The sequence below is a fragment of the Trachypithecus francoisi genome, unplaced genomic scaffold (assembly GCF_009764315.1).
Source record: "Trachypithecus francoisi isolate TF-2019V2 unplaced genomic scaffold, Tfra_2.0 Lachesis_group21, whole genome shotgun sequence".
NCBI classification, from domain to species: Eukaryota; Metazoa; Chordata; class Mammalia; order Primates; family Cercopithecidae; genus Trachypithecus; species Trachypithecus francoisi.
In genome coordinates this window covers 22,891,564-22,914,277 of record NW_022681467.1, presented here as the reverse complement: position 1 = coordinate 22,914,277, position 22,714 = coordinate 22,891,564, and the positions used below count along the sequence as shown (strand labels likewise).

The following is a 22,714-nucleotide window of genomic DNA, read 5'->3' as shown; positions in this document are numbered from 1 at the left end:
TTTTCTCTGGAGCAGTCCCTCAGTCTCCTTGTCTTTCCTGACCTTGAAATTTTTGAAGAGTTATTCTGCAGAGCAGTGCTATCCAATAGAACTCAGCAATGACAGAAATACTCTATTTGGGCCTGGTGCTATAGCTCACGCCTGTAATTCCAGAACTTTGGGAGGCCGAGGTGGGCAGATCACCTGAGGTCGGGAGTTCAAGACCAACCTGGCCAACATGGAGAAACCCCGTCTCTACTAAAAACACAAAATTAGGTGGGCATGGTGGCGCATGCCTATAATCCCAGCTACTCCGGAGGCTGAGGCAGGAGAATCGCTTGAACCTGGGAGGTGGAGGTTGCAGTGAGCCGAGATCATGCCATTGTACTCCAGCCTCAGCAACAAGAGTAAAACTCTCTCCCAAAACAAACAAAAAAATAGAAATACTCTGTGCCACCCAGTATGAAGCCATTAGCTACATGAAAGTAGCATTTGAAATGTGGCTTGTGGGGCCAGGGCCAGTGGCTCATGCCCGTAATCCCAGCACTTTTGGAGGCTGAGGTGGCCTGATCATGAGGTCAGGAGTTCGAGACCAGCCTGGCCAATATGGTGAAACCCCGTCTCTACTAAAAATACAAAAATTGGCCGGGCGTGGTAACAGGCGCCTGTAGTCCCAGCTACTCGGGAGAATCACTTGAACCCGGGAGGCAGAGGTTGCAGTGAGCTGAGATTGGGCCACTGCACTCTAGCCTGGGTGAAAAAGTGAGATTCTGTCTCAAAAAAAGAAAAAAAAAATGTGGCTCCTGGGTCTCAGGAACTGGCTTCTAAGTATTATTTAATTTTAATTAAAATAGCTACATGTGACTAGTAGCCGCTGTATTGGACAGGACAACTGTTAAATGTCCCTCGTTTTGGGTTTGCTTACTGTTTCCCTATGATTAGTTTTAGATCATGAGCTTTTGATGGGAATACCAGAAGCATGTTGTGTTCTTCTTTGTCTAAATTTTTATAAAAACTGTTGACAGGTGGCAGGGAACCACCTAGTCAGGCAGTGGGATTGTTTTAATGCTCTTTGAGGTCCAGCAAAGACAGGAGTGATAGCTGCATTTGGAAGCCCGCACCCACACTTTAAATGTTCTTCCCGAAAGAATTAGATATTGGCCGGGCGCGGTGGCTCACGCCTGTAGTAATCCCACCACTTTGGGAGGCCGAGACGGGCGGATCACGAGGTTAGGAGATCGAGACCATCCTGGCTAACACGGTGAAACCCTGTCTCTACTAAAAATACAAAAAAAGTAGCCGGGCATGGTGGTGGGCGCCTGTAGTCCCAGCTATTCGGGGGGTCTGAGGCAGGAGAATGGCGTGAACCCGGAAGGCGGAGCTTGCAGTGAGCTGAGATCTGGCCACTGCACTCCAGCCTGGGAGACAGAGAGAGACTCCGTCTCGGGGAAAAAAAAAAACGTATTAGATATGAAGCTGCTAGAACCCGGTGGGGAGCAGGCAGGCTTGATTCTTGAACTAATCCACATTTATACCCTCTTGGCTAAACTAGGTAGAGCTGGTTTTATTACAGTTCAGGTGTGATTAAGCATACTTTGTAAATGCTGAAGGTTGTGAAATATTCACAGGGATATAAAGTACAGTAATAAAATCTCACTTGAGGCCGGGCGTGGTGGCGACAGAAGGAGACAGCCTGGGAGACAGAGGGAGACTCTGTCTCAAAAAAAAAAAAAAAAAAAAAAAAAAGAAGGCCCTGTGCCTGGAAGGCAGTAAGTGCTCAATAAGTGCTGGCCTCTGCCCCAGAAGGGGAAGGGCGAGGCAGATGGCAGGAACTGCGGGAGGTACCTGTCCCAGGCCCTTGGGCGTAAGAGGCTTCTCCCACGCAGCACCCAACCCATACCCAGCCTGCCAGCCAGCCAACGTCGGTGTCCCTGCCTTGCGCCTACCTGCCCGGCAGTCCCCCGCCCGCTCCCACTCCCACAGGCCCAGCGTGCGCGTCTCTAGGCTAGGCATCCTTGCCCCTGTGACTTCAGCGTCACCCAACGTTTATTGGGCACTAACTGTATGCCTGGCCATGGGGATGCAGGAGAGAAAGACACGAAGACCCTCACCCGTCAAAGCTCCCGGCTGGAGGAGGGGATGTTTCACTTGGGAAGCGTGGGGATGGAATTCTCAGCCCCCTGAGGACTCCGAGACTGGCCGCCTGCCTGGTTTCTGGTCGGACACTGGACTTCCCCTGGAAGTTACTGGAGACTACGCGCCCCTAGCAGAAAATCAGGTCGGTTCTCGGTGCCCAGCCTAGCGCTTCCCCACCAGTAAACCAAGGCCCAGTGCCCGCCCCCGCCGCGCCGCGGCCTGTGCCGCCAGCCAACCACGCGCGGCCGAGTAGCCCTGCCCCTCCACGTGACCAATGGCCGCGCGCCCTGCCCGCCCCGCCCCCTCGCTAAGGGGAGGGTCCTGGGCCCCGGGCGGCGGTCGCCAGGTCTCAGGGTCGGGGCTACTCGAGGTAAGATCGCTGCCCGGGCGATGGGTCTTCTCGGCTCAGCACGCACGGACGCCTTTAGAGAAGGTGGCTGCAGCGGCAGGACCGAGCCCGCCGGGACGCCCTGGGTCTGGGGCGCGCGGGGGCCGAGGAGGGGACAGGGCGCGCGGGGCTCCGGAAGAGTCGGCCCTGTGGCGCACGGGGTGCGGGAACATTGAGGGCTGCAGGCGCCGCATCCAGCATCCAGGGAAAAGGGGGTGGGTGGCGCTGGGCGTCTGTTCGGGCTGGGGGAAAGGTAGGGCTAGAAGGGAACGGGCAGCGGCCGCTGACCTCTTCCTGCTGCCCGCGGGCCCAGGGTGACGCTAAGGTGGGGCTGAGCCTCGACCGGCTGCGCCTTGAGGTCGAGTGCTGCCGCCCTCCCCTGGGTCTGGATAGTTCTCGGCGGCGACACCAGCTCAGAACAGCCTCCCCGCCCTCAGCGGACCTGGGTCTCGCCCAGGAATCCGATCCGAGGCTGTGAGGCCTGTCCCTTTGGTAGGGGTGGGTATTTATTTCCGGAATGCACTCAGAGACTCTGGACAGTCACGTCGGAAACTTTGCTGCATCGGGAACACTCTGTCACCTCCTTCCTTCTCAGATGGGAAGGAGGTGCCAGGAAAACAGTGAAACAAACCAAAAACACGAAAAAGGCATTCTCTGTAGGGAAGCCGTGAAGCCTCAAAAATATCTAGAACAGCCAGCGACCTGGGACCTGTGGCAGCCATGTGAGGGCAGGGTTAATGTTTGTACTAAATGTTGCTTCCTCCCAAGTGCACCCTCAGCCTCCCCTCCGCCAAGTGACCTTGGGTCCTCTTTGGGCTTGAAGGCAGGTGACTGTGTGGGTCTCTCTTGCTGCAGGGGTCTCTGTGCCCTGCAAGGTTTATGACTGGCTGCAGTGAGGCAGCAGTTTCTGGGTTCAAATCCTGTGCTAGCCTCTGGCCAGCTGTGCACCTTGGCATCAGTTTCCCTGTTACGGGATTGGGGAAGGTTTAACTGAAAGAACCTTAGGATGTGCCTGTCTGCAGTGGGCCCTCCATAAATGTGAACAAATGTGGGCCTCCTTTCCTTTTGGTTGGGCCACATCGTCCCTTCCCCTCCATCTGTGGCTGAGGCTGGAATGCAGAAGAGTGCCTCATCTGACTGCCTCCTGGTACCTGGCTGATACCATGAGAAAGGAAGGAGAAAGAGGTCTTTTTTTTTTTTTTTTTTGAAGTGGAGTCTCACTCTCTTGCCCAGGCTGGAGCGCAGCGGCCCAATCTGGGCTCACTGCAACCTCTGTCTCCTGGTTTGGAGATTCTCATGCCTCAGCTTCCCAAGTAGCAGGGATTACAGGTCTCTGATACCATGCCTGGCTAATTTTTGCATTTTTAGTAGAGACTGGGTTTCACCATGTTGGCCAGGCTGGTCTCAAACTCCTGTCCTCAAGTGATCTGCCCACCTTGGCCTCCCAAAGTGCTGGAATTGCAGGCATGAGCCACCATGTCTGGCTGAGAAAGGGGTCTGTTAACTCCCACAGAGTTGTTCTTTGCTTATTTCTTGAAGGCTCAGAGGACCCCCACCTCACCTTCCTGACTCTCCCGACCTGTCATTAGTACTTGCCCCAGGAGGAATGCAGCAGCGCCTGGTGGTTGGCAAAGCAAGCAGCTTTTAGATGCTGTCTGCTCTGCAGCACTGCCTCCTGAGAGAGGTTTCATGCCTGCCTGATGCCCATTTGGTCCTCTCCTGTCTCCTTCCCTCCCTGACAACCCACTTGGAATCCAATAGCATCTCAAGCTTCACTTGTTCAGAACTGAGTTCTGGAGTTCCTTCTGAGCCACTGCTCCTCCCCTGGCTTCTCTGGCCTGGTAAAAGGGCACCTTCCATCCATCCAGTGCCCAAGGAGTCATCCTTCTTTTCTCTCCCTTATCTCCTACACCCTCAAAACACCAGGAATCTGGCTGCCTCCTGCCATCTCTGTGGTTCCCATCCTGACCATAATCATCCTGTCTCCTGGGCTGTGGCCTCCTGACTGGTCTCCCAGTTTTCATCCTAGCCCCTCCAAAGTCCTCACAACCACCAGAGAAGTCTTTTTTTTTTTTTTTTTTTTTGAGATGGAGTCTCGCTCTGCCGTCCAGGCTGGAGTGCAGTGGCCGGATCTCAGCTCACTGCAAGCTCCGCCTCCCGGGTTCACGCCATTCTCCTGCCTCAGCCTCCCGAGTAGCTGGGACTACAGGCGCCCGCATCATCGCCCGGCTAGTTTTTTGTATTTTTTAGTAGAGACGGGGTTTCACCGTATTAGCCAGGATGGTCTCGATCTCCTGACCTCGTGATCCGCCTGTCTCGGCCTCCCAAAGTGCTGGGATTACAGGCTTGAGCCACCGCGCCTGGCCCAGAGAAGTCTTTAACATAAATCAGATCCTCTTCTTTCCCTGCCAGAACCTTCCAGTGGTTCCCTGTTTCACGCCAACTAAAACCCAGAGTCCATTCCTATAGCACTCTACATGCGTGGCCCCTGCCACCTCCTTGACCTTGACAATCTCTGCCCCTTTCCCTAGCTTGCTTGCTTGCTTTTTTTTTTTTTTTTGATGGAGTTTTGCTCTTGTCGCCCAGGCTGGAGTGCAATGGGCATGATTTTGGCTCACTGCAAGCTCTGCCTTCTGGGTTCAAGCGGTTCTCCTGCCCCAGCCTCCCGAGTAGCTGGGATTACAGGCGCCCACCACCATGCTAATTTTTGTATTTTTAGTAGAGAAAGGGTTTCATCATGTTGGCGAGGCTGGTCTCGAACTCCTGAGCTCAGGTGATCCATCCACCTAGGCCTCCCAAAGTGCTGAGATTACAGGCGTGAGCCACTGCACCCAGTCATCCCTAGCTTTCTTAACCTAGACCACACTGACCTGCTTTCTGTTCTTCAAACATGCCAAGCTCATTCCCATTTTAGGATTTTTGCATTTACCATGCCCTTTGCCTAAAGCACCAATCTTCTCAGAGCCTGAGAATGGCTCAACTGTGTTCTGAACACTAGTTCAGAAAGGCTTCTTTGACCCCCTAGTTCAAGTAGCATGCCTGTCTCCAGGGGCTCTGTCTCATCACCTGCTTTATTTTCTTTAGAACCTTTATTGCTATCTGGAATTCTTATTTGGGTGTTAATTTACTGATCTGTTATTTTTCCCAACTCATTAGAATATAAATTGGATGTGGCATAGACCTTGTTTCTTTTATTCCCTGCAACACTCCCTGATGGGGGAGGCAAAAAAATAACAAGCAAATACATCTATAATTGCAAATTGTGGTAACTCCTACATAAACAACTGGCAGCAATTGCTTATATTTGAGGCACTTAAAAATTTTTAAGCTGCTAGGCGCGGTGGCTCACGCCTGTAATCTCAGCACTTTGGGAGGCCGAGGTGAGCGGATCACCTGAGGTTGGGAGTTTGAGACCAGCCTGACCAACATGGTGAAACCCTGTCTCTACTAAAAATACAAAATTAGCTGGGTATGGTGGCACATGCCTGTAATCCTAGCTACTCGGGAGGCTGAGGCAGGAGAATCACTTGAACCCGGGAGGTGGAGGTTGCAGTGAGCTGAGATCGCACCATTGTACTCCAGCCTGGGAAACAGGAGTGAAACTCCATCTCAAAGAAAAAAAAAATTAAGCTTCCACAGTGGCTCAGCAATGTGGGAGGCCAAGGCGAGGATCACTTGACGTCAGGAGTTCGAGACCAGCCTGGCCAACATTGGTGAAACCCTGTCTCTATTAAAAAATACAAAAATTGGCCAGGCGCTTTGGCTTGCGCCTGTAATCCTAGCACCTTGGGAGACCAAGGCGGGCGGATCACCTGATGTCAGGAGTTCAGGACTGGCCTGACCAACATTAAAACATACAAAACCCTGTCTCTACTAAAAATATAAAAATCATCCAGGCATGGTTGTGTGTACCCATAATCCCAGCTACTCGAGAGGCTGAGGTAGGAGAATTGCTTGAACCCGAGATGCGGAGGTTGCAGTGAGCTGAGATTATGCCACTGCACTCCAGCCTGGGCAACAGAGCGAAACTCTGTCTCAAAAACAACAACAAACAAACAAACAAACAAACAAACAAATTAGCCAGGCATGATGGTGGGTGCGTGTAATCCCAGCTACTCGGGAGGCTGAGGCAGGAGAATTGCTTGAACATGGGAGATGGAGGCTGCAGTGAGCCGAGATCACCCACTGCACTCCAGCCTGGGTGACAGGGAGACTCTGTCTCAACAACAAAAAAAAAAAAAAAAAAAAAGAAAGCTTATAAGGCTGAATTACTGTACTGTCAAACAAGGTATCTGAGCCATTTTAAGGGTGAGGAAGTCTGGAAACTGTTAACTTGCCCAGGACACACAGTGAGTTCAAGGCATGGAACTCAGTCTCTATCTTTTTTTTTTTTTTTTTTTTTTTTTTTTTTTTTTTGAGACGGAGTCTGCAGTCGCCCAGGCTGGAGTGCAGTGGCCGGATCTCAGCTCACTGCAAGCTCCGCCTCCGGGTTTACGCCATTCTCCTGCCTCAGCCTCCGAGTAGCGGGATACAGGCGCCCGCCAACTGCGCCCGGCTAGTTTTTTCTATTTTTTAGTAGAGACGGGGTTTCGCCGTGTAGCCAGGATGGTCTCGATCTCCTGACCTCGCGATCCACCGTCTCGGCCTCCAAAGTGCTGGGTTACAGGCTTTAGCCACCGGCCCGGCCTCAGTCTCCTATCTTAAGAAGTATGGTGGGATGCGTGGCTCATACCTGTAATCCCAGCACTTTGGGAGGCCAAGGCAGGCAGATCATCTGAGGTCAGGAGTTTAAGATCAGCCTGACCAACATGGAGAAACCCTACTAAAAATACAAAATTAGCCAGGTGTGGTGGTACATGCCTGTAATTCCAGCTACTCAGGAGGCTGAGGCAGGAGAATCGCTTGAACCCGGAAGGTGGAGGTTGCTGTGAGCCGAGATTGAGCCATTGTACACCAGCCTTGGCAACAAGAGTGGAACTCTGTCTCAAAAAAGAAAAAAAAAGAATGTATGTGTAGCAGGCTTTAATGATGGGCCTGCAGCCACGTCATGGAAAGAAGCTGACCTAAAGATCTCAGTTCTTTCCTCTTCTACTAACTAGCAAGCGTACCTCAATTTCTTCTTCAAAGTAGGATGATCCTAGTATTATCATGTTGGGGTTCGCTTTTTATTTTTTCAGTGTGTCCCAAAGGAGCAGCATGTTTAGGTATAGCCCTCTTGCTATCAGCTTGAGGGCCTTAGAGCCAGGACATTTATAGGCACAGAAACTAGGGTCACATACAGATCCTCCACCACATGTGCTAGGGGTACATGCAGACCTCCCCAGTGCTGACCCACCTGCAGGGAAGAAATGAGCCCTAGGTATTCTGGATCTGATTCTTTTTGGTCATCAATTATTTTTATTTTTTTAGAGACAGGGTCTCACTGTGTTGCCCAGGCTGGCCTTGAACACCTGGACTCAAGCGATCCTCTTTCCCTAGCTTCTTGAGTAGCTGGTGGTCATCAATTCATTTTTAGCAAATTCTGCAGGAATTTTTTTTTTTGAGACGGAGTCTCACTCTGTGGCCCAGGCTGGAGTGTAGTGGCATGATCTCGGCTCACTGCAACCTCCGCCTCTTGGGTTCAAGCAATTCTCTGCCTCAGCCTCCTCAATAGCTGGGATTGCAAGCGCCCGCCACCATGCCCGGCTAATTTTTTTGTATTTTTAGTAGAGATGGGGTTTCACCATCTTGGCCAGGTTGGTATTAAACTCCTGACCTCGTGATCCACCCGCCTCGGCCTCCCAAAGTGTTGGGGTTACAGGCGTGAGCCACCGCGCCCGGCTTCTGCAGGAATTTTGGAGAGACCCAGGCAGTAATAAAATAGGATGTTTAAAGAAATTAAAGATGGCAGCCGGGCACGGTGGCTCATGCCTGTAATCCCAGCACTTTGCGGGATCGAGGCGGGCGGATCACGAAGTCAGGAGATCGAGACCATCCTGGCTAACACGGTGAAACCCCGTCTCCAATAAAAATACAAACAAATTAGCTGTGCGTGTTGGCAAGTGCCTGTAGTCCCAGCTCCTGGGGAGGCTGAGGCAGGAGAATGGCGTGAACCCAGGAGGCTGAGCTTGCAGTGAGCCGAGATTGCGCCACTGCACTCCAGCCTGGGCAACTATGCAAGACTCCATCTCAAAAAAAGAAATTAAAGATGGCTGGGCACATTGGCTGGCACTTGTAATCTGACCTACTTGACAGGCTGAGGCAGGAGGATCGCTTGAGGCCTGGGCAACATCATGAGACCCTGTCTCTAGAAATAATATAAAAATTAGCTGGGCATAGTGGTGAAAGTTTGTAGTTTCAGCTACCGGGGACGCTGAGGCAGGAGGATTGCTTGAGCCCAGAAGTTTGAGGCTGCAGTGAACTATGATTGCACCACTGCACCCAACCTGGGTGACAGAGTGAGACCCCATCTCTTTTTTGGTTTGTTTGTTTGTTTTTGAGATGGAGTTTCGCTCTTGTTGCCCAGGCTGGAGTGCAATGGCGTGATCTTGGATCACCGCAACCTCTGCCTCGCAGGTTCAAGCAATTCTCCTGCCTCAACCTCCTGAGTAGCTGGGACTACAGGCATGCACCACCATGCCCAGCTAATTTTTTGTTGTTGTTGTTGTATTTTTAGTAGAGATAGGGTTTCTTCATGTTGGTCAGGCTGGTCTCCAACTCCCAATCTCAGGTAATCCCCCAACTTGGCCTCCCAAAGTGCTGGGATTATAGGCATGAACCATTGCGCCCAGCCCAAGAACCCGTCTCTTGAAAAAGAAAAAGAAAAAAAAGCTGGGTGTGGTGGCTCACACCTGTAATCTCCAAACTTGGGAGGCTGAGGCGGCTGGATCACTTGAGGTCAGGAGTCTGTGACCAGTCTGCCAACATGGTGAAACCCCATCTCTACTAAAAATACAAATATTAGCTGGGCATGGTGGTGGGCGCCTGTAATCCCAGCTACTTGGGCAGGAAGCTGAGGTAAGAGTCAATTGAACCCAGGAGGCAGAGGTTGCAGTGAGCTGAGATGGCGCCACTGCACTCCAGCCTGGGCGACAGACTGAGACTCAGTCTCAAAAAAAAAAAGAAGAAGAAGAAAAAGAAGAAGAAATTCAAGATGAAAGAAAACAAAAATTCCAAAAAGTTGAGAAAGAATTGCCTTTTGTCCAGCCCCACTCCCAACCCTGTTGTCATGTGTGATTCTGTTTTCTTCCAGTCTCGTTTCCTCTCAGTCCATCCACCCTTCATGGGGCCAGAGCCCTCTCTCTAGAATCTGAGCAGCAATGCCGTTTGCTGAAGACAAGACCTATAAGTATATCTGCCGCAATTTCAGCAATTTTTGCAACGTGGATGTTGTAGAGATTCTGCCTTACCTGCCCTGCCTCACAGCAAGAGACCAGGTGAGCAAGGGAAGTGACCACCGGACACTGGCCTGGGGGCAGGACTGTGGAATTCAAAGCTCAGCCCTATTCTAGTTCCTTACCCAAGCCAGGGCTGGCTCCTTCCTTCTGCCTCTTGCTGTGTCTTGCTCCTTGTCCTTGCTGCTTTTCATTTTTTTTTGAGACAGAGTCTCACTCTGTCGCCAGGCTGGAGTGCAGTGGCATGATCTTGGCTCACTGCAACCTCCGCCTCCTGGGTTCAAGTGATTCTCCTGCCTCAGCCTCCCGAGTAGCTGGGATTACAGGTGTGTGCCACCACGCCCAGCTAATTTTTGTGTTTTTAATAGAGACGGGGTTTCACCATGTTAGCCAGGATGGTCTCGATCTCTTGACCTCGTGATCCACCTGCCTCGGCCTCCGAAAGTGCTGGGATTACAGGCCTGAGCACCGTTGCTGCTTTTCTAACTTTTGGATGAAGTGTGGCTTGGGGTGGCATTGCTGACTTCGCCGAACTCCCCCTTGTGTTGTTTTTGTACACTGCTCAAAAATATGGCGCTGGCTCTCTGAGATTTCCTGGCTCTGGTCCACTTGCCCACTTTTTTTGGAACCTCCTGTTTCCTTCATCTCTCTTGCCCTTCCTTGTCCTGCTCAGTTTTGATTCCATTCTCCTTGTCATGGGGCCCTGTCCTGGCACAGCGCTGGGACTCAGGTTTGAGAGCTGACAGGAGCCAGGTCGCTCTAGCCCCAGCAGAACTTGCTGCAGGCCCCTGGCACTCACTAGTTAGTGAAACGGGCACAACCCCTCCCCAATGTAGCTGCTATTCTCAGATTGGACCCCTGTGCTCCAGAGGGTACCTGTTGGCTCTTTTGGGGCCTCCTGTCCTCAGATTTCTCAGGAGCCCCATTGCTGTCTCTGGTGTCCTCCCACACAGATCGTATTAGTATGCAGGTCTGTTTGGGGTTTGCCCCTCCCTCTTGTATTTTGGGGTTTATAGGGATATCTTGTTTTGTAGTAAATATTTTCTGTGGGTTTTCTTTATTTTCTTTAAAAAATTTTTTTGAGACAGAGTCTCACTCAGTTGCCCAGGTTGGAGTGCAGTGGTGTGATCTCAGTTCACTGTAACCTCCGCCTCCCGGGTTCAAGTGATTCTCGCGCTTCAGCCTCCTGAGTAGCTGGGGTTACAGGCACATGCCACCACACCTGGCCAGTATTGTATTTTTTTTTTTTTTTTTTTTGAGACGGAGTCTTGCTCTGTCGCCCAGGCTGGAGTGCAGTGGCGCAGTCTCGGCTCACTGCGAGCTCTGCCTCCCGGGTTCACAACATTCACCTACCTCAGCTTCCCAATTAGCTGGGACTACAGGCGCCTGCCACCACGCCCGACTAATTTTTTGTACTTTTAGTAGAGACTGGGTTTCACTGTGTTAGCCAGGATGGTCTCGATCTTCTGACCTTATGATCCGCCCGCCTCGGCCTCCCAAAGTGCTGGGATTACAGGCATAAGCCACCGCGCCCAGCTAGTTTTGTATTTTTAGTAGAGACGGAGTTTCACCATGTTGGCCAGGCTGGTCTTTATTTTTATTTTTGAGACAGAGTCTTGCTCTTGTTACTCAGGCTGGAGTGCAGTGGTACAATTTTTTTTTTTTTTTTTTTGAGATGGAGTCTCGCTCTGTCTTCCAGGCTGGAGTACAGTGGTGCCATCTCGGGTTACCACAAACTCTGCCTCCTGGGTTCAAGCGATTTTCCTGCTTCAGCCTCCTGAGTAGCTGGGATTACAGGCATGTGCCACCATGCCCAGCTAATTTTTGTATATTTAGTAGAGACGGGGTTTCACCATGTTGGTCAGGCTAGTCTCGAACTCCTGACCTCGTGATCCTTGGCCTTCCAAAGTGCTAGGATTACAGGTGTGAGCTACCGCACCTGGCTATTTTCCTTTTTCTAAAAATCTAGCTCCTGCAGGATTCTGTGGGTTTTTGTTTCTGCTATCTGGTTGCTTGTTTTTAATGTGGGGATTCAGGTAGACATAAAACCTCTAGGGCTGGGCACGGTGGTTCACGCCTGTAATCCCAGCACTTTGGGAGGCCAAGGTGGGTGGATCACCTGAGGTCAGGAGTTTGAGACCAGCCTGTCTAACATGGCGAAACCACGTCTCTACTAAAAATACAAAAAAATTAGCCGGGCGTGGTGGTGGGCACCTATAATCCCAGCTACTCGGGTGGGAGACTGAGGCAGGAGAATTGCTTGAACCCAGGAGGCAGATGTTGCAGTAAGGTGAGATCGTGCCACTGCACTCCAGCCTGGACGACGGAGCGGGACTCAGTCTCGAAAAAAGAAATTAAAAAAAAAAGAAAAAAGAAAAAAAAAACTGCAGCCACTGTCATCTGCCCAGTATCTCCCCAGCACTCTCAGCTTCCTTGTTTCTTATTGTCGGCCCCCTCTCTTTCCTTCTTTTGCCCCTTTCACTATACTTTTGCTATCTACCTTTTCCTTCTTTCCTAATCCAAACCTTTCTTTTTGCCCTGGGGGCCATATAAATCCAAGGCTTTTGTATCAGATTAACTGGGTTTGGATTCCTGCCCCACTGTTGTAGGCTCTTTGCTATAGTACTTTGCTTCTGCTAAGCCTCAGTTTCCTCATTAGTATAGTGGGGATAATAATAGCATTAAATAAGATGATACATGCAAAGCCCTTAATGGAGAGTCCAGGACACACTTAATTGTCAGTTTCCAGCAGCTGCCTTTATTGATGTGGCTGCTAATTGCTCTTCCTCACTCCATACCTGGCCCTGTCCTGGGCTCTGATTCAGTTTCATGTGGCCGCCTTGCTCTTCTGGTTTCTTGGCACCCCACCGCCCTGCTGTGGCTTCATTCTGGGTGGGTAAGTGGCTGGGGCCGCCTGGCTTGAGCAGGACAGTGCCATTGTGTCTTCCAGGATCGACTGCGGGCCACCTGCACACTCTCAGGGAACCGGGACACCCTCTGGCATCTCTTCAATACCCTTCAGCGGCGGCCCGGCTGGGTTGAGTCCTTCATTGCGGCGCTGAGGGACTGTGAGCTAGCTGATCTCGCAGACGAAGTGGCCGGTGTCTACCAGAGCTACCAGCCTCGTAAGTGTCCTGCCCTGGCCTTCCTCTTGGACCCCTGGTCTGCTCCCTGGCCTCTGCTCTCCCTTCCCCTCTCCCTGTACCTCCTGCCTTTCTCTGTCATCCTCTTTTTCATCACTGTGAAGCAATGGATAAACCTGGGTATAGATCCATGTTGAGCCACTTACCAGCTGTGTCCCTTTGGCCAAGTCCCTTAATTTCCCTGAGCCTCAGGCCTCTCCTCTGTAAAATGAAGTTCATGGCAGCATCTGCCGTGGGGGCTGCAGTGGGTGATACTGCGGGACGATGCGTGTTGAGTACTGAGCTGGGCTGGGCACTTCCTGTATGCCCAGCACATGGGGTCTCCTCTAACTTTCATGGCTGTAGTGTTCGCCTCCCACCCTTCCTCATTTCTTCTCCCCCACCTACTCATTCATCCTCCCTCTCTTCACCTTCTCTTCCCCTCCCCTGGTTTACTTTGAGAGCCTTCAACGCCCTCTACCAACTGCCCAGTTATTCCTTAAGTCCCTCTCAGTGTCCCTGCCACTCTGAGTGCTTGAAGGGGATTTGGTGAGATTGAGTTTGATCCTGAGTGAGATCAAGACATGGGAAGAGGCTGGGCGCGGTGTGTCACGCCTGTAATCCAGAACTTTGGGAGGCTGAAGCAGGCAGATCATGAGATCAGGAGATGGAGACCATCCTGGCTAAAACGATGAAACCCCGTCTCTACTAAAAATACAAAAAATTAGCCGGGCGTGTTGTCCCAGCTACTCGGGAGGCTGAGGCAGGAGAATTACTTGAACCAGGGAGGCAGAGGTTGCGGTAAGCTGAGATGGCACCACTGCACTCCAGCCTGGGCGACAGCGAGACTCCATCTCAAAAAAAAAAAGACAAGACTTGGGAAGAAAAATCAAGCCAGCCCTATTTATATTTCAAACTAGAGGTAACCCCCAAGACCCTGGTCACATTTACAGCTGTGGGACATCCATGTTTATCTTTTCTTTCTCTTTCTCCTTTTTTTTTTCCCCCTTTTAGAGACAGAGGCTTGCTCTGTCACCCAGGCTGGAGTGCAGTGGTGCAATCATAGCTCACTGCAGCCTTGACCTCCTGGGCTCTAGTGATCCTTCTACCTCAGCCTCCAGAGTAGCTGGGACTACAGGCATGGCTAATTTTTAATTTTTTTTTAGAGATGAGGTCTCACTATGTTGCCCAGGCTGGTCTCGAACTCCTGGGCTGAAGCGATCGGCCTCCCAGAGTGCTGGGATCATAGGTGTGAGCCACTGCGTCTGGCTCTCATGCTTGCTTTTCTTTCCTTTTTCTCTTCCTTGCTTTTCCTCCCTCCCTCCCTCCCTTCCTCCCCTCCTCTCTTCCTGTTTTTCCTTCCTTCTTTTTAAATGTGACTCTTCATGTGTGGAGATTAATAGTGATTCCCCCCGCTGAGCGCAGTGGCTCACACCTGTAATCCCAGCACTTTGGGAGGCCAAGGCGGGCAGATCACAAGGTCAGGACTTTGAGACCAGCCTGGCCAATACGGTGAAACCCCATCTCTACTAAAAATACAAAAAAATTAGCTGGGCGTGGTGGTGCAAGCCTGTAATCCCAGCTACTTGGGAGGCTGAGGCAGGAGAATTGCTTGAACTGGGGAGGTGGAGGTTGCAGTGAACTGAGATTGTGCCATCGCACTCCAGCCTGGTCAACAGAGCGAGACTCTGTCTCAAAAAAAAAAAAAAAAAAAAAAGAGAAAAAAATAGTGACCCCCTGAATACAATACAATGGCTGTGGTAGGGCCTGATGAGGGGTGGTGGCAAAGGGGAGGGGCTGAGGCAGCAGCATCAGGGCAGGGGTTAGTGAGCAATGACAGTCATGTGGAGGAGAAAGCCACTGGGTCCCAGGATGCCTGGGGACAGAGAAGAGCGACTGCTGACACGGTGTGGGTGGCTAGAGGCCTACGAGGCCCCCCCCACACTCCCCCTCCTCCCTTGCTACCTTGTCCTCCAACTGCTGTCTCCCTCCCACTCCTGCCCCCTTGCCAAGTGATGCTTGTCACTCTTGAGGAGCGGACCCATATCAGAACAGCTTTTGGACCTATGGGTGGGGCGGGGGGTATACCCAAGAGCACCCAAGCCTCTTTCATCATGAGGAGAACCCCCAATTCCTTCTTTTTTTTTTTTTTTTGAGACGGTGTCTTGCTCAGTTGCCCAGGCTGAAGTGCAGTGGCGTGACTTTGGCTCACCGCAACCTCTGCCTCCTGGGTTCAAGTGGTTCTCCTTCCTCCTCCTCAGCCTCGCTGTAGTCCCTGATTCCCTTTTTTTTTTTTTTTTTTTGGAGATGGAGTCTCACTCTTATTGCCCGAGCTGGAGTGCAATGGTGCAATCTCGGCTCACGGCAACCTTCACCTCCCGGGTTCAAGCAGTTTTCCTGCCTCAGCCTCCCGAGTAGCTGGGATTACAGGCATGTGCCTCCACGCCTGGCTAATTTTGTTATTTTTAGTAGAGATGGGGTTTCTCCATGTTGGTCAGGCTGGTCTCGAACTCCCAACCTCAGGTGATCCGCCAACCTTGGCCTCCCAAAGTGCTGGGATTACAGGCATAAGCCACTGCATCTGGCTTTTTTTTTTCCCTCCCAAGACGGAGTTTTGCTTTGCTGCCCAGGCTGGAGTGCAGTGGCACGATCTCAGCTCACTGCAACCTCCGCCTCCCAGGTTCAAGCAATTCTCCTGCCTCAGCCTCCCGAGTAGCTGGGATTACAGGTGCATGCCACCATGCCCTGCTAATTTTTGTATTTTTAGTAGAGATGGGGTTTCACTATACTGGCCAGGCTGGTCTTGAACTCCTGACCTCCTAATCCACCTGCCTTGGCCTCCCCAAATCCTGGGATTACAGGCATGAGCCACCATGCCCAGCCCCTGATTCCTTTTTTTTTTGAGGTGGAGTCTCGCTCTGTCGCCCAGGCTGGAGTGCAGTGGTGCAATCTGGGCTCACTGCAAGCTCCGCCTCCCGGGTTCATGCCATTCTCCTGCCTCAGCCTGAGTAGCTGGGACTATAGGTGCCTGCCACCACACCTGGCTAATTTTGCATTTTTAGTAGAGACAGGATTTCACCATGTTAGCCAGGATGGTCTCGATCTCCTGACCTCGTGATCCGCCTGCCTTGGCCTCTCAAAGTGCTGGGATTACAGGCATGAGCCACTATGCCCAGCCCAGATTCCTTCTTGATAACACTACATCTTTGTCCTCCAGGGACCTCGGACCGTCCCCTAGACCCACTGGAGCCACCGTCACTTCCTGCTGAGGGGCCAGGGCCCCCCACACCTGCTGCGGCCCACAGTATCCCCTACAACGGCTACAGAGAGAAGGAGCCAAGTTACCCCATGCCTGTCCAGGAGACCCAGGTGCCAGAGTCCCCAGGAGAGGTCTGTCCTCACAGGACACCTTGAGCCACCTGCTTTTGTGCTCCTATCTGCCTACTTCTGCCCATTGAGCCTTCCAGAAACCCTCTCCTGTCCCCTATAATTCACGCCTAATCTCTGCTCAGAACCCCAGGGCTTCCTTAGTTGCAATCTGCCCCAGACCAGCTTCCAGACTGCTGACCACGTCTTTACCCTGTGGCAACCCTAATCCTCTGTCACCAACCAGCTGGGACAGCACAGTTTTTATTTTATTTTATTTTTTTTGAGACAGCGTCTCACTCTGTTGCCCAGGCTGGAGTGCAGTGGAGCGATCTTGGCTCACTGCTACCTCTGCCTCCTGGGTTCAGGTCATTCTCCTGCCTCAGCCTCCGGAGTAGCTGGGATTACAGGCATCCACCACCATGCCCAGCTAATTTTTGTAGTTTTTGTAGAGATGGGGTTTTGCCATGTCAGCCAGACTGGTCTCAAACTCCTGACCTCAGGTGATCTGCCCACCTTTGCCTCCCAAAATGCTGGGATTAGAGGCGTAAGCCACCGCGCCCGGCGATGCTGTGTGTTTTCTGTGAGGTAGACGCAAGGACATCTGTGGACAGAGGGTCTGAGAATTACCAGAACCCAGACAAGGGCTCCCCTGGCTCCTGTGCTCCATGGTGTGGGCTGAGACCTATAGGAGATGCCCCAAGAGCACAAGCTGCCCTTTGAAAGCTCTTGGGAGAGGCAACTGCCTTAATCATATTTTCCCTCTTGCAGAGTTCAGAGCAAGCCCCACAGACACTCAACCCCAGAGTCATCCCAAGGAGTCCAGATGGTGGCCCCCTGGAGCCCTCCTCTGACCTGGCAGCCCTCAGCCCTCTGACCTCCAGCGGGCATCAGGAGCAGGACACAGAACTGGGCAGTACCCACACAGCAGGTATGCATGGAATCTGGAATTATAGGGTCCTTCTGATCTCTCAAGTGAAGGTGAGAATTAAGAGTTGCCCCTCTGGCTTCCTTGAACAGGAGACAAGGTGGGAATAAAGGGAGTTCAACCCAGGAAGCAAACCAGTTCCTTAGTGGGTGTATCAGTTAGCATTTGCTGTGTGACAAATACAGTTTTCCAATTTTGTTTTTTTTTTTCAGTAGCTTAAAATATAGCCATTTATTTAGCATATGATCCTGTAGGTCAGGCATTTGGGCTACCTACCTGGGCACTTCTTCTGGTCTTGACTGAATTTCCTCTCAAGTACTCACTGATACATACGTAAGTTCTGCCTCTGGCTGTTGGCCTTGCACCTTGGTTCCCTTCTATGTAGTCTCTCATCCTCCAGCACACAAACCCATCATGGCAGCTGGGCAGAGTTCTCAGAGAGAGAGAGAGGGCTCAAAACTGGCACAGTGTCCCCCATGCCCCATTCTGTGGGCAAAAGCAAGTGATAAGGCCAGCCTAGATTCAAGGAGTAGGGAAATAGACTCCCTCCCTAGAGGGGAGGACTGACAGGCACGGTGCAAAGGGGCTAGGTGGAGGTAAGCGAGATAAGTAGGGCCATTTCTGCCCTCTGCCAAAGGGACTGCGGGGATCAGCCAGGGCCTGGAGGGTGGTGGGCAAGGGACAGTGCAGGGCGGCATCAGCCATTGGCAGGGGAGCCTTTAGGCACTGCCTTACCGCGGAGATTTCCAGTTTCCGGTGAATCATGAAAACTTCTCAGTTCCCAGACTTCTTCATCATCCAGTGGCCTGGACCCAACTCCAGACCTCAGTGCTCCCCCTCAGAAATATATAGTTGTCCATCTGGACCTCTCAGGCTAGCATGTCTCTTTCCTACTTCCCAAACTGTTCCACATGATGCTGGTGCCCAGTCAGCCCTCAGTGCCCTGGGACAGCCACAAGATACATGAACTGTTCAAGGCTAGGAGACTTCATCTTAGAACTTTTGTCATCCCCAAACTGCTCCAAGCACCTGTCTGTGCTTTGCAGTGTCACCTGGCCATGGGATGCCTTTCAGGAGTTGCTGCAGACCATGGAGGCAGAGGGCACTTAGGTTTCAGTATGTTTGTAGACCCAGGTCCCATGAGATTCTGTGGTAATAGATTGCCGTGTGGGAGGTGTACATCAGAATCACCCTGACCTTTGCCAGCTGTGGGGCTTGGCATGTGCATTCCGAGTTCCGTGGAGTCCTGCGGCAACTGCCTTTACAGACCATCGCTACCTGCTGTCCCCTGCTTCCCCGACCCAGGTCAGGCAGCCTCCCAGGGGTGGCTTTGTCCCTGTTGCCTCTCTTCCCAAGCCGCTGGGACGGCCAGCCCTCTTGGCTGGTATGAGCTGTTCCGCCTGTGCCGTCCTGCCACCCCTTGCCCTGACCCACGACTGCTTCCACTCGTGGTGGTCGGAGAGGGACAGCAATGGGGGAAGTGTCCAGGATTCCATGAGGCTAAGGTCAAGGTAGAAAAGGCGGACACAGGAGAGGGGAAGTTTCCCAGGTGGGAGAGGAAAAAGTGGAGAGAATAATTAATAATGATCTTCAAGTTCCTAGGTACCATTTCACTGTGTGCCAGGACAGACCTGGGGCTACAGGTCAAGGACTGAGGGCAGCTGTTGGGCTTTCAGGCCAGGAAGCAGTGACTAAAGGGACGGTGGCATCTCCTCCAAGGGCAGGAGATTTGGAGGCCTAGACACAGTAGGGACCGTGAAACCTAGGGCAGAGGGACCCTTCTCCAGGCCTCAAGGTAACGGTCTTTGGGTCTGTGTTTCCACTTGTGTTTTCCCACCTGCAGATGCGACCTCCAGCCTCACACCATCCCGTGGGCCTGTGTCTCCATCTGTCTCCTTCCAGCCCCTGGCCCGTTCCACCCCCAGGGCAAGCCGCTTGCCTGGACCTGCAGGGTCAGTTGTATCTACTGGCACCTCCTCCTCCTCCTCATCCCCTGGCTTGGCCTCTGCAGGGGCTGCAGAGGGTGAACAGGGTGCAGAGAGTGACGAGGCCGAGCCTATCATCTGCTCCAGTGGGGCAGAGGCACCTGCCAACTCTCTGCCCTCCAAAGTGCCTACCACCTTGATGCCTGTGAACACAGTGGCCCCGAAAGTGCCTGCCAACCCAGCATCTGCCAGCACAGTGCCCTCCAAGTTGCCAACTAGCTCAAAGCCCCCTGGTACAGTGCCTTCTGTGTTCACCAATCCAGCACCATCCAAATTGCCCATCAACTCAACCCGTGCTGGCATGGTGCCATCCAAAGTGCCTACTAGCATGGTACGCACCAAGGTGTCTGCCAGCACAGTCCCCATCGACAGGAGCAGCAGAACTGAGGTGAGTCCTTGCCCCTCCTGGCAGGGATCCAGGCCCCTTCCCCCAGGAGAGCTTGCCCGTCTGGCCTCAGCCTTGGCCCCTTCCCAGTCTGCACTGTCTCCAGCCTGGGCTGCTCTATCACCTCTTCTTGCAGGCTTACAGAACCAGCCTCATGTAGGCCCCACACCATGTTCTCCAGGAGGAACAGTCATTAGAGCTTCTAAGTCTGGACACCTCAGGAGGGTCAGCCACAGGGGGCACCCACTGGTCAGGTGCATAAGTTCATTTAAGGCTCGTAGCTCCTAGTGAAGCCGAACAGTGCCGTTTTGCACATAAGGAAGCAGTGAGGGGGATAGCGCAGTGGCCCATCTGCCTCTTGCCTTGCTCTTCGCCACCAGGAAGCCCGGCCTGCCCCTCCATGGCCAGGCTTTACAGAACGCAGTCCCACCTGAGCAGCCACTATGACCCAGCAGCCCCCCATTGTTGCCTGCTCCAAGCCTCACATCTGACCCTAGCTGTGGCTGTCTGCTGGGAGGAGCCAAGTCCATATGGCCCTATGGGCACATGGCCAGGCCTCTGACCCTGTGGCTGCTCTCTAGCTCTCAGGCCCAGGCAGGATGTCAGTGCAGGATGGGGCCCCGCCCTACCAAGGGCTTCCAGGTGGGCATGAGCTCACAGGCAGGCCAGGGAATAGGGAAAGGCTGCCTTGGAGGAGGCCACCATTGATGCAGGTCCTTGGTCCCCTCTTCCCCCACTGCTCCAAGAAAAGGTGGCCTAGGGGCATTATTGAGGGGTTGGTGTTGGGAACCAGGGGTTGGTGAATTGAGGGAATTGAGGGGTTGGTGCACCGCCCCACTAGGCTCGTCTCCCTGCCAACCCCAGTCCCTTCCAGTGCTCTCCTTTCTTTCCCAGGAGACCCCAGCAGCTCCAACACCTGCAGGCGCCACTGGAGGCTGCTCAGCCTGGCTAGACAGCAGCTCTGAGAACGGGAGCTTTGAGTTGGAGCTGAGTAAGCCTGGCATGCTGGTATCCCAGGCAGACAGCCAGTTCTCAGGCTGCTCCGAGGATCTTGCCATCAGTGCCAGCACCTCCTTGGGCATGGGGCCCTGCCATGGCCCAGAGGAGAATGAGTACAAGTCCGAGGGCACCTTTGGGATCCACGTGGCTGAGAACCCCAGCATCCAGCTCAAGGGCATCCCTGGGCCACCTGCGGACCCGCAGGGTGGCCCCAGGCCACACATCGACCAGAAGTTCCAGGAGTGGGAGGTGCCATGCCACAGGCCCTCACCTGGGGCTCTGTGGCTCCAGGCGGCTGTGGCAGGGGTGCTGGTAGTCACACTCCTGGTAGCGATGTACCGGCGGCGCCTACACTAGTGAAGCCCTGGGCCCTTCCCACCACTCATCTGCTCCATTCCTGCAGTACAACTCGCCCCTCTCCGAAGCCCCTTGTCCCTTTCTTGGGGATGGTGGAGGCTGGGTCAGAGGGAGCTAAGGGACTGCAGGCCTGCCTGCAGGACGTGCTTTGGCTGAACCAAGTCCTTAGAGCAGCATCTCTGTTCCCACTGTGCCCTGTGTGGGTCCCCGTCCTTGGCTTTCTGGGTCCTGGGCTGCCCCCAGTGCTCCAGACCTTCCCCACTGGCAATCCATGTTATCATCCATGTCCTCCAGAGGAGCTTCCTCCTCCAGGTCTCAGCCCCGTTGGCCCAAGTGGATCAGGAGGGATCACTGGAGCACACGGTGCTTGGGAATGCTTCTCCTGTTGCATTGGTCCCCGAAGGCCTCAGGGCAGGTGTGTGGTGTGTGGGCGACTCCACAAGACCTGGCTCCCACCCTGGCAGCCCAGCCTGAGACCGTTGCACTGAGGCAGGCAGGAGCGGCAGGGTGGCTGCTCTCCAGGAGCCCAACTGCCTTGGGTTCCTGCCCCACTGGGTCCTCTCCCCTGCTGGGCAATCCTGGGAAGGTCTGGAGGTTCCTGTGGACCTCAGAGAAGCCAGGGGCAGGTGCCAGGCCTGAGGAAGACCTCTGGAGCTCCTCTCTAGCCTCCTCTTTCCCTCCCCTCTGGTCTTCAGTCTCTTCAGCTCCCTACGTGGGCTGGGGAGGAGACACGTGGCGGGGAGAGCTCAGGCAGCGGTTTGGATTTCAGCTCCCTCACTTCCTAGGCTGTGTGGCTTTGGCGGATGTCAGACTTCTGGTTTTGCTTCTCCATGTGGACAGTGAGTATCTGGCTCATTCTTCACTGGGTTCTTCTGAGATTGAACCTACAGGTGTTTGCCAAGTGCCTGGCCCAGAGCAAGTAGCCACTAACTGCTTCTCCCACCTCTCTCCTGCTCAACCTGGTAGAGCTGAGGGCATGCGAGGCAGAGTGTACAGTGGTCAAGGGTGCAGCTCTGCAGCACAGGCAGCCTAGGCCTGCATCCTGCCCTGCCTCTCACCAGCTCTGTGATCTTGGGCAAGGGATTTATCTGTCTGTGCCTTAGTTTTCTCACCTGTAAAAGGAGGATGAAGTATATATATGTATTTCCCAGTGTTGTGAGGATTAAAGGAGTTTATCGATGTAGATTTTAGGATGAGTCCTGGCATTTACCAAGGGTTGGAATTGTGTTATTATCACTATTAAGTGTTGAGGGGCCAGGCGTGGTGGGCAACAGGGCCCCATCGCTACAAAAAAGTTTAAAAAATTAGCCAGGTGTGCTGGTGCATCTGTCGTCTTAGCTACTTGGGAGGCTGAGGTGGGAGGATCACTTGAGCCCAGAAGCTTGAAGCTGCAGTGAGCTAGGATCGTGCCACCACACTCCAACCTGGGTGACAGAGTGAGACCCTGTCTCAAGAAAAAAAAAAAAGATGCAGAGAAACAGGAGCCTTGGCTACTCCTTTAGAGGCAGACTCAGACCCTCCTGCCTCACAGCTTTATCTTTGTATTTGCCCCTTACTTTATCTTGTGCCTTGAGAAATTGCTGGGGAGAGAGGTGTGTCCACTGGGCAGCTATACAGGGTGGAGGCTCTAGGGTGTTTCCACTCCCAGCAGCCAGGTTCCCCCATCCCAAGTTCACCCACTGGTGGGGAGATTAGC

At 53.0% G+C, this 22,714-nt stretch overlaps 1 protein-coding gene across 4 annotated transcripts; it reads left to right on the top strand.

The window, feature by feature from the left end:
• The first annotated feature begins 1,730 nt into the window (after positions 1–1,730).
• On the top strand, positions 1,731–22,316 carry MAVS (mitochondrial antiviral signaling protein). 4 transcript variants are annotated; one of them, XM_033185760.1, is made up of 7 exons: positions 1,731–2,257; positions 9,735–9,918; positions 12,827–13,001; positions 16,216–16,388; positions 17,136–17,295; positions 19,136–19,665; positions 20,557–22,316. In XM_033185760.1, the coding sequence occupies exons 2-7, from the start codon at positions 9,802–9,804 to the stop codon at positions 21,016–21,018; spliced, it is 1,617 nt and encodes a 538-aa protein (XP_033041651.1). In that variant the 5' UTR covers positions 1,731–2,257; positions 9,735–9,801; the 3' UTR covers positions 21,019–22,316. The 4 variants fall into 4 exon arrangements, with proteins under 4 accessions (XP_033041651.1, XP_033041650.1, XP_033041652.1 ...); XM_033185759.1 differs by lacking the exon at positions 1,731–2,257 and adding an exon at positions 2,377–2,485; XM_033185761.1 differs by lacking the exon at positions 1,731–2,257 and adding an exon at positions 2,377–2,485 and having other exon boundaries at positions 16,216–16,367; positions 20,557–21,301.
• The last annotated feature ends 398 nt before the right edge of the window (positions 22,317–22,714 follow it).